Raw genomic sequence first — 17,723 nt, 5'->3', positions numbered from 1 at the left:
ATTTATACCTTGTTTGGTTGAAGGTATGAAACTTATCCCAAACTTAGTCTAAGATAACCCATCTTATCCCATATAGCTTGGTATTATTTTATCCCATCTCTTAAGTGAGATAAATTAGTCCAGGGATTATAATCCAAGATTATAATACCGGGATAACTTAGTCCATGTACCAAACGACTTAGTGCACAGTTCAAATTGGATAATTAATGAACCCATCCTTCCTTGCCTGAAGAATTTGCATGGGCAGAAATTTCGCCTTAAAATTCTGCGCCAAATTGACCCTCAGCAGAATTTTGCAAAGTCTGCCTCGCGAAATTCTGCCTTGCGAACCTTTTTTTTTTTTTTTTTTAACCGATTTTGGGATTCGAACCCAAAACCTCGGGGTGTTAGGCGAGGGGTAAAACTTAAAGACCACCAATTTGAAGGCGCCAAAAAAAGTTTTTGAATTTTCAAATTTATGAAAAATATTTCTCAATTTTACCCCAGTGACATCTTGTCGAAATAAATTTGGATTCAAAAGCTGGAAAAAAAAAAAGGAATTCAGAAAAGTCTTTTCACCATTTTTGTTTGAAACAAATGCAGGGATCTCTTAGTTGTCCGGTGACTAGTCTTTAACAGTCTCGTTGCAAGTCATATGCAACCAATAGCTATGTCTATAAAGTTTACGTTTATGACCTGTCAAGGCAATTAAATCCATGTCTGCGTGAAGCAGCTTCTATACATGTCAATAGTTATTAACACGCAACATGTCAATACATCTGCAACTAGGATGCTACTTTATATTTCTCTGCATATACACAGAAAAGCTAGTATACACATACATCGGCTCGGAACTAACTTTACAGTTTGATCACTAGAGTACTGAAATATTCCTTAACTAGCAACTTTGACCCACCTTAACCTACAAAGTTTCCTTATGTTACACATGGCAATAGTTCTTTCAAATCATCTTGACTTCTGTTGCTTCAGTCTAGCAATTTGTGTCCTCTTTGCTTGGCTGCAGCACGGCCATCTATGTTCTGACCGAATTACGTGCTATAGCTATCAGCTCCTTTCGAAAAACGATAAATCAGCAACTTCTCAATCCGATCAACTTTATTCCAAATCTCTGCGAGTTTGTAGATATGCACACAGAAGACGTGTTGACATTATCCTCATTATATGTCAATTCTAAGGTTATCACACAGGTGGCCAAGCTCAGGTCTTGCGTCCATCCATTCACTAAATGTTATCTCATCTGGAGAACAGCAGTAAAGATAGGATCTAAATGTGATCAGGAAAAAATATCGCCTGCAAAAAATAAAAGAAATAGAACTGTTATTTAAAACAGTTCAAATTTTTTGCCTGTTTCGCAGCAAAACACCTTAATTATAATGTCTACCGGCCATTGCTCTGGGAAAAAGGATACTTAGTCCACCTACCGAAATTGGACCAACTAGCAATTCAATTTCTCAATAGAACCTTTCCATCCCAAGGAAGAGGCTAATTGTGTATGACAATATATCATATGAAAGAAATATGGGCTTCTCAAGGATAAAATCTATAGTCAGTTATTTCATGGTAACTCACAGTCCAGATTATGTCTTATGTCATGTTGCTCGGACTCTTCAAAAATGTCAACGGGTGTGTGTCGGATTCTCCAGAAGTAGTGTATTTTTTGAGAATCCGACACGGGTGCGGCATCGAAAGTGAAGAGTCCGCACAACTTATCTATTTTAGTTTGTCCCGTGTTCCGTCCACTTTCTAGAAGGAAAATTTTTCCCCACTTTCTAACAAGTTTTCAATATTTTATACGTATTTCTGCTGCACTATGGAAGTTCGGTTTATATGCATTTCTGCAGCACAATAGAACTTTCAGAGGAGGACCTCGAAGATGGTGTAGGGGCAGTATGTTTGTTCCTTGTAAACTAAGCATATTTTGTTCTCTGATTCTACCTTTCATTTTTATCAACAATTTCTTCATTTTAAAAAGAGATCGCTGAAAATCAACCTTAAAGCTCTAATGCCCATATCCATGAGGTATGCTCGACGTTCTTCATCTCCATCTAAGTTCCTTTCCAGCTCCTGTGAATATTGAACTATATCTTCTCGTAAATGACCTGCACCTGCACACCTTTGAAGTTGAAAGAAAGACTGTCAGAGAAAGTATTCAGAGTAACAGTGGCTAGCAATTCAGTTGATCTAAGCCTTCAAGATCAAACTACTTAGATCAATTCCTACTTACGCCATATCAAAGTAGAAGTATGACTTGAGCCTACCTATAAGTACCAAAATTCAGTTTTTTCTATCAGTTTCAAACTTAAGAAGCTGGTCAGAATGATCCTCCCACTTCCTGCTGTACAAAAAGTCATCTTCTCTCTTCTTTTTTCGACAAGGTAAATAATTTTATTAATAATGAGAAAATCTACTGTGCACAAGGAGTACACTGATTGTTGAAGTAGAGAATTTACAACATAATATGACTCTCCCCAAACGACACCCAATCTTCTATACGAACTGGATTCTGGAACTTCATCGGTGCACCAGGAAGAAATTAGAACTGAGAGACTATTCCTCAAATGCAGATAATCATTTTCTATCCCATTGAAAGCTCCCAAATTTCATTACTTCCACAGGACCCACATGAGTGCTAGTCGAGCAACATTCCGGTCTCTGACACCTTATCTAAATTTTCAGCTGAAGAGTGCTTCCTTCACGATGTCCAACATTGCCCTTTACAGCCCGAGCCATCTCAAATCTCGCACAACAACCGAATTGCCACCGGACAATGTAGGAGGAGCTGTGGTTCACATCTTCACCTTAACAATTGCATATGAAGCACTGACATATGTAATCCGCCTCTTTTTCAAATTCTCAAATGTCAATATTGCTCCACTCGCTGCCCAAGAAAGTAAAAAAGAACACCTTTTGCTGAGGAATCCATACTGATAAAGTATGGAAAACCTAATTCCTCCCTCAATGACTTTACTCAAAACAATCAATTTTTCCCAACCCCTATCTCCATGAGTCCTGATTAGCATGAAATGTGCTTTTGCTTGTCAAACATTTCTACTAGGCATTGGAATTTGGCTACTTCCCAGTCCTGAAGGTTTATCCCGACTTTATACCCGCAATATTACGTAAGAGAAAAAGTCGAAACTCTTTCAGTCCTATAAGGACTCTAATAAGCTAAGTATTGATTCTGCTTCATTTAAGAAGTCCGCCTTACACCAAAAGGAAAACAAAGTATACAATTGAACTTGATCTGAAGAAACCCATGGTAAATCTATTTGTCTTTTCTACCAAGGAATTATTTCATTAATAATGGTAAAAGCTCCAATATACAAGAAGTATACCAAAAAATGGAGAACGTACAAAAATAAATGGTTCTCTGCAGAAAAAGACACCCATCCTTCACTAGAAATAAGAAGCTACTGGGACACCAAAGAGAAAGTTAAGAGATTATTCTTTAAATGTACAAAATCAAGCTCACTTCGTTCAAAAGCTCTTCTATTTCGCTCTCCATACTACCCACATTAAAGCCAATGAAGCAATATACCATGCCCTACGTCTTCTCTTCTGTCATCTAAAATCCCAACTGAATATAACATCACCGTAAACGGCACGGTGCAAAAGCAAACCAACTCAAATCTTCCACCAAAGTTGTGAAGCTATCTAAGCCTTCACCGTACCCGGCATGGTCCAAAACCAAACCATCTTAGACTCTTCCACTATAGTTGCGAAGCTATCTAACCAATGCAATAAAAGGTGGTCCACAGACCACATACTTTCCTGTATTTTTGCACATGAAACTCCAATATAAGTGCTCCTCCTCTTCCTCAAGTTTTCGGTAGTCAGAATCACTCCTTTAGCCGCCAACCATACAAAAAAAATATACACATCTTTCTTGAGCTGTTGGGGATCCAAACGGATAGGCATGGGAAGATTTGAACATCTTTATTAAGAAACTTACCATAGTAAGACGACTTTACCAGAAACGAGCACCCTTCCCTAGGCCTTATAACCTACACCACGGGTCACTGCCTCCCTCTCAAATATCTCCTGTTATCTTGGAGTAATAGTTTTACCCAATTCCCCTAGTATACACATAGCTTAATAAGCATTAAAGGATATACTTGATTCACTAATTGTCTTCACCCAAAAATCAGATAAGTTCAGTCACTAGTTCCTTTACTGTGATTAGAGAATTCCTAATTGAATCTAAATATTCCTTAAAAAATTTATGGTATGAGTATGAAATCTATGCCCTCAACTAATCTCCTGTATAGTACTTCAGGAGACTGGACTGCTAAAGGAAGCTAGAAGAAAACCCATGCATTTATGTATAGTAGAGGATGCGTACCTTTCTATTAAAGCATCAACATCTGTCTTACTCTCAGGCCCGTGCACAAGAACCCTAGTGAGGCTTAATATGTCCCGATAGTCACCCATTCTCCGTGCTTCTTCATCAGAAATTTGAACATTGAAATTCTCTAGAGGTGGACATGGAAGAACAGTACTTTCCAATGGTCGATGAATATCTAATGACAACTTAGCCTCAACTTCAAGCCTTAAACAAATAATAGCCATTGCATAAGCAATCCCTCCAAATCCAGTGTGTGATACAAAAAGGTAAGATCCTGCAGCACTGTTTAGAGACAGGGAAAAGGAAAAAAATTTAGTTCAACTTTCCTTCGAATGAGAACGTAGAAAAGGAAGTGACTGATTAATAACTATCAAATAAATTCTTCACCAACACAGGTAAAATATCATCACTAGATTTGCCCTTTGGCAGTCAATCACATGCACCTGACTCAGAATAGACATTTCTCTGGATTCGGAGAGACTATGAAAAAAAAAGAAGCACGTTATACATTTATCTTATCAAAGAATGAACGATTAAATCTTCTCAAACACGAAATCAAGCCAGACAACTTCAGGAATGTAGCTTTTGCGTCACTAACTAGTATAAATTGGCAATGACAAGTTAATGATAGTTCGATCAAGATTCTTAAGCTCACAATTATAAGAACATAATATAGCAAGGCATATCCTATTATTTCCAATTGGACATTTTCCGAGATATAGTAGAGTTGCTAGCGACAAGCCATTCCACAGGCATGATTTTACTTCTAGATCTATTGCAATCTGTCAATGTCATGGTAATCGCTGCAGAAGGACAAGAAGCTATCCAACTTTCATATACAATCAATGAATTATGCCTCAGTCCTAATATGCCAACTTTTCCCTCACACCAACGACTAGTGAATATTTGAATGACCTGTCTCAAAAGTTGAAGACATTTAAATGTTCCGCAAATTAGGTGCTGCCACTTACTCATCTGTACAGTATTGGATAGCATCAATATCCGAAGACAGCGCTTCTTTCTCTCTAGTCAATGGTATCCTCCTATAGGTCATGTCATACCCTTCATACTTCAGGCTTGCATATACCTCAGCAGGAGTCTTAACATCATCTACGAATATGTTCTCCCAATATCCAATGATACTAACTTGATTTGAAGTTGGGCTATACTCTTCACGATGCAAAAGCATCCTACCACCAGATTGTCTAATCTCACATTGGATGTCATCTTTTAACCGTGCCTCCAAGTGTTCCACCTGTGGGGAAAATGAAGTTAAATAGATGATAAAATCATCATATCCATTGTTTGAAAGGGAAATTTGATTAAAGACTGACCAATGGACCAGTGATTCCTACATGCTTCAAGGATTCAACAGGCTTATTCAATTCTCTAAGAACAAAAGGTGTTCCATTGATATAAACAACAGCCTCTTCTCTCAGATCAGTTAAAATTACTCTTTTAGCAAATCCTTCTTTTGACGTCTGCTTTGCACCAAGGTAAGTTAACATCTCCTTTGCACCAGCAATTGTAGGTGTTGCCATGCTATAAATGGAGTATCCATCAACCTAAAAAGAATGAAAAATTCAGTAAGAATTTCAAGTTTTAGCCATGAAATAAAGCTCAAAATTCACAAATTCGAAAATCTATGCTTATTCACTACAAAATTATGTCCTTAGCCTCTACCTTTTTCCAGTCAGTGAATTCTACTCTTCCATTTACAAGGTCAAATAAGTGCATTGCACGAGCATGACATTTGCAAATGTGAAAAAGTTTACCCTATACAATTAGGTAAAAGTTGAATATTTTATCTATTTATTCTGTGACCTGATTTCTGCCTGATTAGACGGTCCACGCCGTGACAATTTGGATTATGGAGATTTTTATAGAAATCTATAAAGATAGCGGAGGATTAGCCAACCCTCTACTGAATCGTAGATTGATTAGGGGAAGAACACTTTGGACTTCTTTGTTTGACCCATTCTTTAGACACTGCTTGGTAAGGTTTGGCTAGCAGTAGTTTTATACTTTCGATTGTTGTTGACAGTCTCTTCTGTAATATTCTTAAGCATAGTAATTTTCTGCTTCCCTGATCTTGCTGATCCATTGTCTTTCATTACTGGCTTTAAATTTAGATCTCTAATAGTAGCAGAGAGATAAACCAGCCCCATACTGCATTGCTAAATGGGGTACAATACTTCGGACTTCTTTGTTTAACCCTATTTTTGTACACTGCTCTGGTTAGTCTTGTCTAGCAGCTTTTTATACTCTCCATTGTGGTTGACAGCCTCTTTTGTACTCATCTTCTATGTAGCCGCTTCTCTGCTCTTGGTGTGCCTCTGTTTTCCATTTGGAGTTTACTTGTCGTTTAGTGCTTTCATTTTCTAATAGTCTAGGGGAAAAATAGCAATCCAACAAATCAAGCCATAATCATGGATTATCTTCTCTCTTTTTTTGTTTCATGTGTGTTATTTTGTGGGTATATTCTCTCGCCGGTTTCCTGTGTGTATTTGCATTTCATCAGAGAATTCATACTCACATTTTTGCATTTGATCCTAATTCTCAAAGTCTACTTATGTATTGGTCTCGCGCCCAATATAGGCAACCAAAAAATATGTTAAGTTAAACTTAGTAATAAAACATTTACAGATGTAACATAATACTCTATATATGAATGTACGCTAAAAAAAAATTGAAACGGAAAAAAAAAATTAGCATACACTAATATACTGTATGCTAAAATTGTCTCAAAGCATTATTACTCTATCTAGTTGCAAATTATTCTTTGCCATATGATGTTTATGTCACTTGGCTTCAGATCCATGTCATGAAAATTCTGGGGGAAAACATGGCATATCTCTATCATAAAGGCCTGAGTTGTAAAATGTACTCTCATACCTCTCTTGGAAACCCTAAACAGAATCATAACTATCTCCCTATTAGGCATGTGAAATAAAAATTCAGCTTCTCTTATCGTCCTGACAATAGTGGATATTTAGCATACCTTGTAAACATGAGGAGCACCGTGAATTTGTATGTGACTTGAAGTTCTTTGGCCAGGAAAGAAGTACCTCTTGAGAATAGACCCTTTTCCAAGAACAGAGCCATTCCGATCTTTCACAATAGCTTCCATAACAGCATCTCCGTGCTGTGACTCATGGGGAGCTCTTAGTTCCTCCTGCACTAACAATTATTACAGAATCAAATCGAGCTTCAAACGAATCCATAACCAGGAGACAGACAGATGTCAGAAGCATTACAGGGATGGTAAAGAATCTCCCAGGCCTTAATCTAATTGACCACTTCATTGCTTGAACCTCCGGCCTCTTGTGCAGCCAATCTTTGAATGACATCCTCGATTCGCCTTGTCCACAAAATCCATCAAATGCTTCGCTGCCAAGATATGCAGCAAAAGCAATCAAACGAAAATATCTTTCCAAGTATTCAGCACCACGATTTAGTGCTACTTTTCTTTCTCTAGGCTCATTATGCTGCTGATTAAACAACTCTCTGTATTGCAAGACTGCTTGGCGTATGTTCTGCAGAGCTGAACATCGATCAATAATAGCATCTAAGGCCTCTCGGCATTCCACCCCATTATCAAACAATCTTGTTATTTTCGAGAGCAACAGGATGTCATTTATCCCAAATGTGTCATTTGTATGTGTTTGAGGTCTACTTTTCAATACTAATGATGCAGGTGGATGGGCTTGGCCTTCACTTTCATCACCGCTTGACATACCACCACCTAAATCAAGATTTGATGCATCATGCAATACTCTAATGGGTCTCCCACAATCAATACGTAATTTCAAAAGGCATGCAGTTACAGTTCCAGTAGTAGTCCTCCCTATACCCATCTGTAATCGCAGAAATAAGTAAAATCAGCATCATCTGTTTGGAGCCAAATGTCTCAGAAAATACAAGTAAATAGAAGAAGAAGAAGAAGAAGAAGAAGAAGAAGAAGAAGAAGAAGAAGAAGAAGAATTTATATGTTACCTGGCAATTAAAGACAAAAGCAGTATCCTTGGAAGCAGATGCTATATTAAAAGACAATACATCGAAGTCAGAACTTTTGGGAGCTTTGCCATCAGTGATTGGAACACGAGCATACTTTATAGGAAAACCATCAGCCTCCAAGCACTTAAAGACCTCGACGGGAGTTTGAACTGCATCAGAGCTCACATGTTCCCAAGCATCAAATATTTGACCGTCATCAGTTTCATGAATAACCATTATTGCTCCTTGATAACGGTCAGCTTCTCGCATAATGTCATCCTTTAATCGAGCTTCCATTTTTTCCACTCTTTCACGATCAATCCCCTAAATCCATGTAGTTGTAATTAGCCAGTTTAATCATCATGACTCGAAATCACAAGTAATAGAGGAGTCAAGACCCCAAAGCAGACCCACTTAAAAGAAGTATCTTGTATTTCAGCAAACATTGTAATACAAAAAGTCCTTGCAGTAAAAATCAAAATGTTGTATACCGCAAAAAACAAAATAAGGCTTTAAAGCTAGAAAACAGGAACATTAACAACTTCCAAGTGAAAGATAAATTCGTTACTGTAACACAAGCATACTTCAAAACAGAACTACCTGTACCATTTGAAATCTATTAAAATTACCTTGGACCAAACTCGAATTTATGCAATCTGATTATTCAGTACGAAGGAAGTACTTATTAGATTGTCATGTTTGATAAAATAATATAAGCCAAAGGCTCAAAAAAGGACTTAAAGCAAAGATATTTGCACTATGTTCTACTCCCTCCGTGTCAATTTATGTTAATTTGATTAGGCATGTAGTTTAAGAAAATAAGGGAGACTTTTGAATCTTGTGGTTTTATACTGAACATGCGTGCAACGTACCAAAATGCCCTTTGTGGTCTTAAACATTCCATGTAGGATGTTGGAACAAAAGAGTAACTAAATATAGAAAATATTATTGTTTTTTAAACGGACTAAAAAAAAAGTAAGGCATGTAAATTGAAACAGAGGGAGTATATTGAGATCTCATTGGAATTAACATCAGTCAGAATATCTTCTATAATTAATAGCATGTGACACAAGAAATTGCAAGAAATTTAAAAGGTAGTAAAATAAAAAGTTATAATCAAACAAAAGTTCCATGATCTACTTTTCTTGATTTTTTTAACAAAAAGAAAAAGAAAGAAGAAGCTGCATTCTTCCAAAGAGAGAAAACCAAAAGGTAGTGGAATTGCTTCTGGCAGCACAATAGAAGTCTAAAAATTTGGTGTAAAGCTTCAATAGTTGCACCAACAGCAATTTTTTTTTTTTTTTGGATGAAGTAAGTGGTATTAATCAAAGGCATCAAGAAGATGCAAAAATTACAAGATATAGCATTTGAGCTTACCAAACAAAAAAAAAAAAGAAGACTGGCTGGCTGTACAACAACTATCTAAGCCAGAACTAATGAGCTAGTAAAATCCAAAAGTTGTTCTGCATTACCAACAGGGACCAATTCTTGCTTTCAAAAGACCTAAAGGCGTTGACACCCCATCAAAACATCTCCTAGTCCTTTCTAACCAAATACACCAAAATATACAAGCTGGTACCATGTTCCAGATCTTCTTGATAGCTTTGTCAACTCTCCATAGATTCCAGCTCTCATAAGCTTCCTTTAATTTATATTATATGGATTCAATTAAGAGTTTTAGAAACGAGGACCAAGTACGAGTACCCTAGACAAGTATGGATCTGATATAGGTCCATCAAAATTTTGATTGTTTTGTAAATATTGTAAAGGATCCATATAATGTTACTAAATCATGTCCAAAAAATGATACCATTCAATGTCACACACATTTGGCAACGGTATGTCAATGCAAAATGAAGGGTTTATGCATCATCAGCAGTAATGAGGTCCAACAGAAGTTATTTATCTAACATTTGCATGAAATTGCACTCATACCGTGTATTCAAGCATATTTTTTAATGGCCTTTCAACCTCACGGAGCACAAATGGTTTTCCATTGATGTAAATAACAGGTTCTTCTCTCATATTGTGCCAGAAAACTGGACGTCCACCTTTGGAGCTACCAATCCTTTGAATTACAGATCGAATCCCACAAACAGTTGGATTTGCAACACCATACACAGGAAATCCTGGAATTTCTCTAAAGTTAGGAGCACCTTCTAATATTTCTGGCAAGCCAGGATGTTGACAGCCAGGACAGTGGTCACTCTTAAGAACAGTTTGAGGTCCAAGAACCTCTCCGTTCCTCAAAGCTGCTACTTGCCCCATCTCAGAAGGGCGACTATCCGCAGTGTCAACTAATTTATCAAGAGAAGGTTTGCTCGTATAGCCAAGTGCTCCCATTGGGTCTCTCCTTAGCAACCTGCAGCCAACTCTAGCATATAAGTTATCCAATAATACAGGATTTCTTTGGGCTTCTACAGTAAAAAAGCATCCCTTTAGAGGACATACAAGTGTTCACAAAGTTCTATTAACACTAGTCCAACGTCAAGAAACTTAAACTAGTGTATATAGTAATATCTATGTCAATACAAACCATCATCCCCACAGATGAGATGTTATACGGAAGGCTTCATTACATTAGAATAATTTAAGGAAATCAGACCATCAGCCACATATGGAAAGTAACTAGATCAATGTATCGCATAGTAGTGATGACTTAGTAAACTTGAGAGGCTTCTCAAAGTTCAGATCCATAAGTTTACAGAGATGCTTCTACCTTCCCTCTCTGAATACAATCCCCAAGCCCCAAGCCAAATAACTTAAAGGGAACTAAGACAGGACCAATCGAACATATTTAGTGATTGCATACATTTTCTTGAGCAATATCAAAGTTAATTTTCTCCATATAATATTGATAGCTTAGAATGCTTAAATATTTAATGAACAAGTAGATTGCATGGCTGCTAGGGTGATCAAGTGCAATTCAACAACTGAACTGAACACCAGTTTAGTATATAGAGATCAGATGTCAAATTTGGCCAAATTATGTTCGCATTCTGGAGGTATCTCTTTAACTTCTCACATAAATATCGGACAATTCAAATTATGTAAGCTTAAGAGAGTTTTTCAGGCCTAACAACAATACACAAGAATCAGTGATAAAATACCAAAACAAAAAATGGTGTAAGATAACCACCTGAAAGAGTCAGTTGTAGCAGTAATATTTATGTGTCAAAACAGATAAAAGAGTAAAAACAATAATAAGAATAACTATGAAAACAATAATAAGAATAACTATGACAAAAGTGGCAACATAAAATCATGTAAGGCAAGCACTTTAAACACAATAGCAGAATGCTTTATCCTTACCGGCGGATTATACTATACAACTCCGGTCTTGCTTTCATCCAATCACTAAAGCTGCAATGAGCAGGGAGAGTAGAAAAAAGTGCATCTCGTTGTGTATGGAGATACACAGCAAAACATATGAGGAAGTAATATCTTTCTAAGTACTCCACAAAAAACGAAAGTGCTGCCTCTTTCTTCATCTCATCAGGTTGGCGCAAAATGCTATTGCGATAGATGGCAATAGCTTCACGTAAATTCTGCAAGTAGATGCACATATTAAATTTAAATGGAAAATTTGCATAATAATTTTTTTTATCTCAGACCCACACGAAAAGAAACTGCAAATGTTCTAGCATTCTAAAATGAGACGAAATAAAAGGGATGATAGAAAGATTCTTCATGGATTGTTCTCATCACAAGAAGCAGATCACACCAATAAGAAGACAGCATAGCAAATTGTGCATAAAAAATAACCAAAGGCAAAACATAGTAAAACAAAACATATTCTCACACATAATACAAACCTACCTGCATAGAGGAACATTTGTCTATGACTTTATCCACTTGTCTTTTGCCTTCGACACCGCCCTTTAAAGCATAACTCCAGTCAATATTAAATCAAACAAAATGCCAAATCTGCTAAAATTATTGAAATACAAAGTTAGACTGCTTTGCTACCTCTAATACCCGTATCAAGCTTCTAATTACAGCATATTCCCCTCTACGAATTGCCTCCTCTGAGTTTGCTAATGTGTCATTCAGATTAGAGATGCAGTCAGAAACTCTACCAATGGAATTGCTCCTCGGGATTCCTGTTAGATGAAAACATCTCAATTAATGTTTTCAGCATTCAAAGATTTAAACAGAGAACTGATGAAAACTATAAGAGTGATTCATGCAGACCCGGCAGGTCATAGAGGTCTAGAGATTTATCTTTTAGATCAAGTTCTGGAAATCTGCCATCACAGTGTTTTTTGGGTGATAAAGTATTAAAATTTTATTATTGAAGGGCAAAAAATTGCCAATATACTAGTTTACACAAAAAGTAGAAAACCTTACAAAAAGATACGACTTTCTATAAATGACAGTGCATCACCTAATCATCTATACATATAAGGAACCTCATGGGCGCTCAAAAAGAAACAGGGACAAGAGGCTATTCTTCAAGTTTACAAAATCATTCCGTCTCCTAAGGGTCCAACTAAACATTACACTTTTTTCCCAGTGCCTGGCAGCATCCACTTAAGTGCAAACCACCAACTGACAATGTAAAATAAGATGGTCCACTTATTCACTCGAGCTTTTACACATAAAACACCAACTGACAAATGTAATCTTCCTCTTCCTCAAATTCTCAATCATCAAAATCACCCCCCTCCCCCAGCTAGCCAAATTAAAAAAAAAAAAGCCTTACGGATCCATATTGATAGATATGAAAACAGTCTCCTCCATTACCAAAAGTTTCTCATACTAGGAGTTAACAGAGAAGATGCCACTATTCCTAGGCCTCCAACTCCATATATCATGCATTTCCTGTCTTCGTGGAGAGAATCAACTATAATTTGAAATTCTGCAACTTACCAGTTTGTAAGTTTCTCCTCAACACCAAATCGCAGTGAACTTTCACCTTGTAACCTTCGTACCTGTTGGACTAGCATCTCCTTTTAGATTGAAATTCTCAGAGCATCGTTCCCACACCACCTATGATAGCAAAAACTTACCCAACCCCCATCCCTCGCCTCGAATGATATATTCCCATTAAACTCTTCCCGGCTCTTCAATAAGTTCGTCTATATACAACATTGATACAAAAGTATGACATTCTTAGTCTTTCATCCCACTTCCAAGACCTCATATTTCTCCACGGTCACCTCTCTCCAAAGAGCAAAACCCAAACCTCCATAACCACTTTCCTAGTTAAGTCCACATGAATACCTTCCTGTCATAACAATCTCCCGACTTACCAAATGATACTTCTGCACCTCATTAGTTGAATCTTATGGAGTTTCCCTACGGAGTTTTTCCACAGGATTGTCAAGGCTCAACTTGCAATTTTTTTTTTTTTTTTTTTTTTTGAAACAGGTGACATTTTGTATTACAGACCAGTACTGGGGAAGTACTGAAAACCCCTTTACAAGAGAAAAAGGAGAAAAGAAAAAAAATTAAACAACAATCACCGAAGCATAGCTGCAATCCTAAAATGAATCAAGAACATCTAGGATTGTCTCTGTATCTTCAGGGTATGCATTTGTACACCAAAAACAAAGTAGCCTAGCACAGGTGAGCTTGATCATCTGAATTGTGCTACTTGCAATTACACATGCCTTTTCATCCTCCACTACCCATTTCCCTGTTTCTTTTTAGCCATTTTTACAATTAGAATGGGTTGGGCGGCAATCAGACATAAAAAAATGTATGATTATTTCTCATTGTCCAATTAAGCCTTTTTTTTTTTTTTTTGGAAAATGGTAATTTTGGATTCCCCAGCATCTTGAGATGCTGGGGGGACCTTCAAAAGAAAAACAGAGAAAGAAATACTTACAGAGATCCTAATAATTCTACCAGCTGTTCTGTTTCCTCTGCATCTTTTTCTTTACACCAAAAATAAAAAGATACAAATACAATTCCACTTAACCTTCTGAATAGAACTGGACCTATCTTCAAAACTACTATTCCTTTCTTTCCAGTTTCCACACTGTCCACCATATGCAGTGTGGGATTATCCTCCACCATGCCTTCTGGCTCTTACTTCCCCCTCTTCTAATCCAACAACTTAGTAGATCTGCAGTATGTTCAGGCATGGTCCACTTTGTTTCTGTGAGACTAAGGAAGATGGCCCAAATCTATGTTGTGAAGCTGCAATGCAAAAATAAATGGTTGTTGGTCTCTTCCCCACATGATGAACACCAAGATACTATAGTCATTCCTTTTTTCTTCAGAACTGCATGTGTCAAGCAAGCCCTTCTAGCAACCAACCATGTAAAGCATTTTACCTTGGTTGGTGCTAAGTTTCTCCAAATCTTTCTCCACAAGCTTTTTTGTCTGTTGTTTTGCTGGTTGCTTTCCATTTTGTAAGCCCTGCGAACAGTGAAAGCCCCATCTTCACTATGTTTCCATTTCAATGAGTCAGGTGCATTGTTGGTGCCAGGAAACATCCCTATTTCTTCTAGCAATTTGGCCACTCTCTCCACTTCCCAATCATTTAGTAGCCTCCTAAAAGATAAATCCCAACCCTGTGGTGTCCAACAATCACTGACATTAGCCTCTGGATTGTTGCAAAGAATGAACATATCTGGAAAGGAATCTCTTAGAGGGGTCTGATTATTCCAGGCATCACTGACATTCTCCTAAGTGCGTAAATCAACTACTAGCAGGAATAATGGACTTAACACTGGGACTGTAAACTGATAAAGAGTAAACAGAAGCAAAAACCTATGGTTTTCATGAGGTTACGAATGAGACCTATAATCTGTGTCATAATGAGGCTGGAGTCCCTCACCAGAGACATAGGGATATCATGTTCAATGCTGTCACAGTTAAAGAAAAAGTGTGACTGGAGCCTGCTTATGTTTTTTCTTTCTATGAAATCAAACTTTTATTATGATGGGAAAAATCCCTGCATGGAAGCTGTTAAAAGTCAAGAGAATTAATGCAATTATATGCGAAAGTAGTCTAGATTCATTCTCTGCGTTTAAGTTAGTAGTATAGAATATTCTTTCTCATTCTTTCACAACTGTGAATTTCGGAATTTTAGGTACTTTTTCCTCACGACTAACTCTTCCTATTTCATGTAGTATATAAGAAGCATATTGTAGGTCTTTCTTAACCAATTCAAGCAAGTTCTCTTTTCTTCTTGTCTATTTTCATATGGTATTAAAGTCTCCACAATTTTGATATAGATTAGTTTCTGAGCACGTATGTTGCACGTGTGTCTCTTAACAGAGTATGAAGCTCCAAAATAAACGTTCTTATAAGAAAAAAGAGAAACGTGCATGTGATATTTACGGCCAATTAAATCAACCTTGCTAAAAATTTAATCGATTCTTGTTACTCCGTATAATGTTTGGGTGATATGGATTCAAAGAAAAGTAATATTCATGTCGATCTGGAGTACTAAATATGTTCCCCCTTTTGTTTTCCGCATAAATTAGAATCAGATAACTAACTTCTATAGGAATATATGAAATTAGCAACATCAATCTACATATTGATCATCTCTATAGCCGGTCCAATCAGCTAAAGATAATGCCTTGAGAACTAATCAACTAAAATGAAAATCCTACATAAAACACACCATAGTCAACTATATATAGCTATTACCATCAAGGGAAATTCTCATCAACGGTGAGCAAATTGAGGAGGTGAGTTCCTGAGCTTTGTACGTACATAGCATATGGAAAAATGAGGAGACAATATGATTAAATAATAACAAACTAAATATTTATAGACAAAATAGTGGGATGAACCTTCCCCCAAAATTGAGGTACTCCAGGATATAGTAGATTAGAGCAGTGAGCACACAGAGACATATACCATGCTCTCCTAAAAGGGAATGATATATATCCACATCATGCAGATTGTTGTAAATAGGAGAATCTTCAAAACAGATGAATACGGCCAGTATATCATAAGCATGTAGATTAATCTCATAATTCTGATATCAATATACACATCAATGCCGACGGCTTGTCAGTTGGTACCACAATCCATTATACATAGAGTAATCCAATTAGAATGAATACACTAAATGGAGAATGATATATATTGTTTTATCAATTGCAACTCTTCCAATTCATCTGTTTAAACTTAAAGAAGAGAAGTTTGGTTAATGTAACCATTAAAGAAAAATCAATTACGTAATTTCTGTTATTGTATTAATGTAAACTCTTCAAGTTCTTCAGGTTTCAGATTCACGAAGAGACCTTTGGTTAGTATGTTGAGTTTTAAATGCACATGGCATTTATTTGTATTTTAAGTATTGTAATAAATTTCAATTACTTCTGTATTTATTTACTATGGTCATGTTTTAGAGGATTTGCCTCAGGCTTAGATAAAATGTTCCCGGGAAAATCGAAAGTCTAACTTAAAGCTAAGCATTAAAGCATATCAATGGGTCGCACATTTTTTTTTTTTTTTTTTTTTTTTATTATCTTTACTAAAATGAACATTTGCATCTTTGTCCAGAAAAAATTAGAATAAAAATTTCCTAAATGGTAAAGAGGTCGTTTAACTTTTGATGGGCATTTTGGTCTTTTAACTTTTTACTTTGTGGCTTCCCAGGCTCATACTTCAAAAAGCGTTCTTGTCTTTTTATATGATCGCTTCAACGACACTACACTTATTCCCAGTGACCCTTTCAATGGCTTTGTGTCTCTCTTTGGAGATCCTTCTGGCATCATCTACACGATTTTGGCATCTTTCGGGTGACTTTTTAAGTAAAATATATCCCAAACTTTCTCTCTTTTTTTTTGCTTCATGAGATAGAGCTCTAGGCGGTGCATCCCAGTGAGAATTGAATTTCCGATTATCATACCAGAAAGTCTTCTACTATTCTTTTTTGTCATGGTATCAGAGTTTAGGAATCGAGTCTCCTCTAAACATTGAACTTCATTATTCTGGAAGAGTCTTCTCTTCCTTTTTCTTCACGTATCAGAATTTGTATATTGAGTCCCTCAGCTAAGCATTAAATTTCCGTCGCTATTCCTTAAAAGATTCTTTGTCATCTTTTTCTTCATGGTATTAAAGTTTGGGTATTGAATTCCTCCTGTTAACATTGATTCTGCCATTCCAGTGACTATTCTGGAAAAGTCATTTTCTCTTCTCTCTTGGTATACTTGTATACAGGCTCTTTTTCTGCCCTACTTATAAGAAAATTATTACTTGATCAAAAAAATCAAAGTAAGCTATTGAATCCCTTCTCTGAACAAATGAAGTCCAGGTCACTATTTCCAAAAAGGAAAAAAAGAAGGTCCTTCAACTAAAAAGGCTTAATAAAACAGAACCCTAGAACAAGGAGCAAGAGAGATTTTGGGTGTATCTGGACAGAAAGGAAGCGAAGATGTTTTGATGGTACATCAACTCCCATTCAATC

The 17,723-nt window shown here is 36.6% G+C and overlaps 1 protein-coding gene across 2 annotated transcripts in view; it reads right to left on the bottom strand.

The window, feature by feature from the left end:
- Positions 1 to 705: 705 nt before the first annotated feature.
- Positions 706 to 17,723, bottom strand: part of LOC132063273 (uncharacterized) — a 33,823-nt gene continuing 16,805 nt past the window's right edge. Inside the window, exons 8-19 of one of the 2 annotated variants that reach the window (XM_059455744.1) lie at positions 12,311 to 12,444; positions 12,161 to 12,220; positions 11,654 to 11,889; positions 10,277 to 10,703; positions 8,342 to 8,665; positions 7,603 to 8,202; positions 7,347 to 7,520; positions 5,680 to 5,910; positions 5,317 to 5,600; positions 4,343 to 4,627; positions 1,991 to 2,113; positions 706 to 1,290 (exon numbers count right to left, since the gene is read on the bottom strand). In XM_059455744.1, the coding sequence (XP_059311727.1) occupies positions 1,158 to 1,290; positions 1,991 to 2,113; positions 4,343 to 4,627; positions 5,317 to 5,600; positions 5,680 to 5,910; positions 7,347 to 7,520; positions 7,603 to 8,202; positions 8,342 to 8,665; positions 10,277 to 10,703; positions 11,654 to 11,889; positions 12,161 to 12,220; positions 12,311 to 12,444 (3,011 nt within the window). In that variant the 3' untranslated portion in view covers positions 706 to 1,157. The remainder of the gene's footprint in view (positions 1,291 to 1,990; positions 2,114 to 4,342; positions 4,628 to 5,316; positions 5,601 to 5,679; positions 5,911 to 7,346; positions 7,521 to 7,602; positions 8,203 to 8,341; positions 8,666 to 10,276; positions 10,704 to 11,653; positions 11,890 to 12,160; positions 12,221 to 12,310; positions 12,445 to 17,723) is intronic. The other variant, XM_059455745.1, reaches the window with a different exon arrangement.

The sequence above is a fragment of the Lycium ferocissimum genome, chromosome 7, assembly GCF_029784015.1.
Source record: "Lycium ferocissimum isolate CSIRO_LF1 chromosome 7, AGI_CSIRO_Lferr_CH_V1, whole genome shotgun sequence".
Lineage (NCBI taxonomy): Eukaryota > Viridiplantae > Streptophyta > Magnoliopsida > Solanales > Solanaceae > Lycium > Lycium ferocissimum.
The sequence above is the reverse complement of the archived record's forward strand: the minus strand, read 5'-3'. Positions and strand labels throughout refer to the sequence as shown.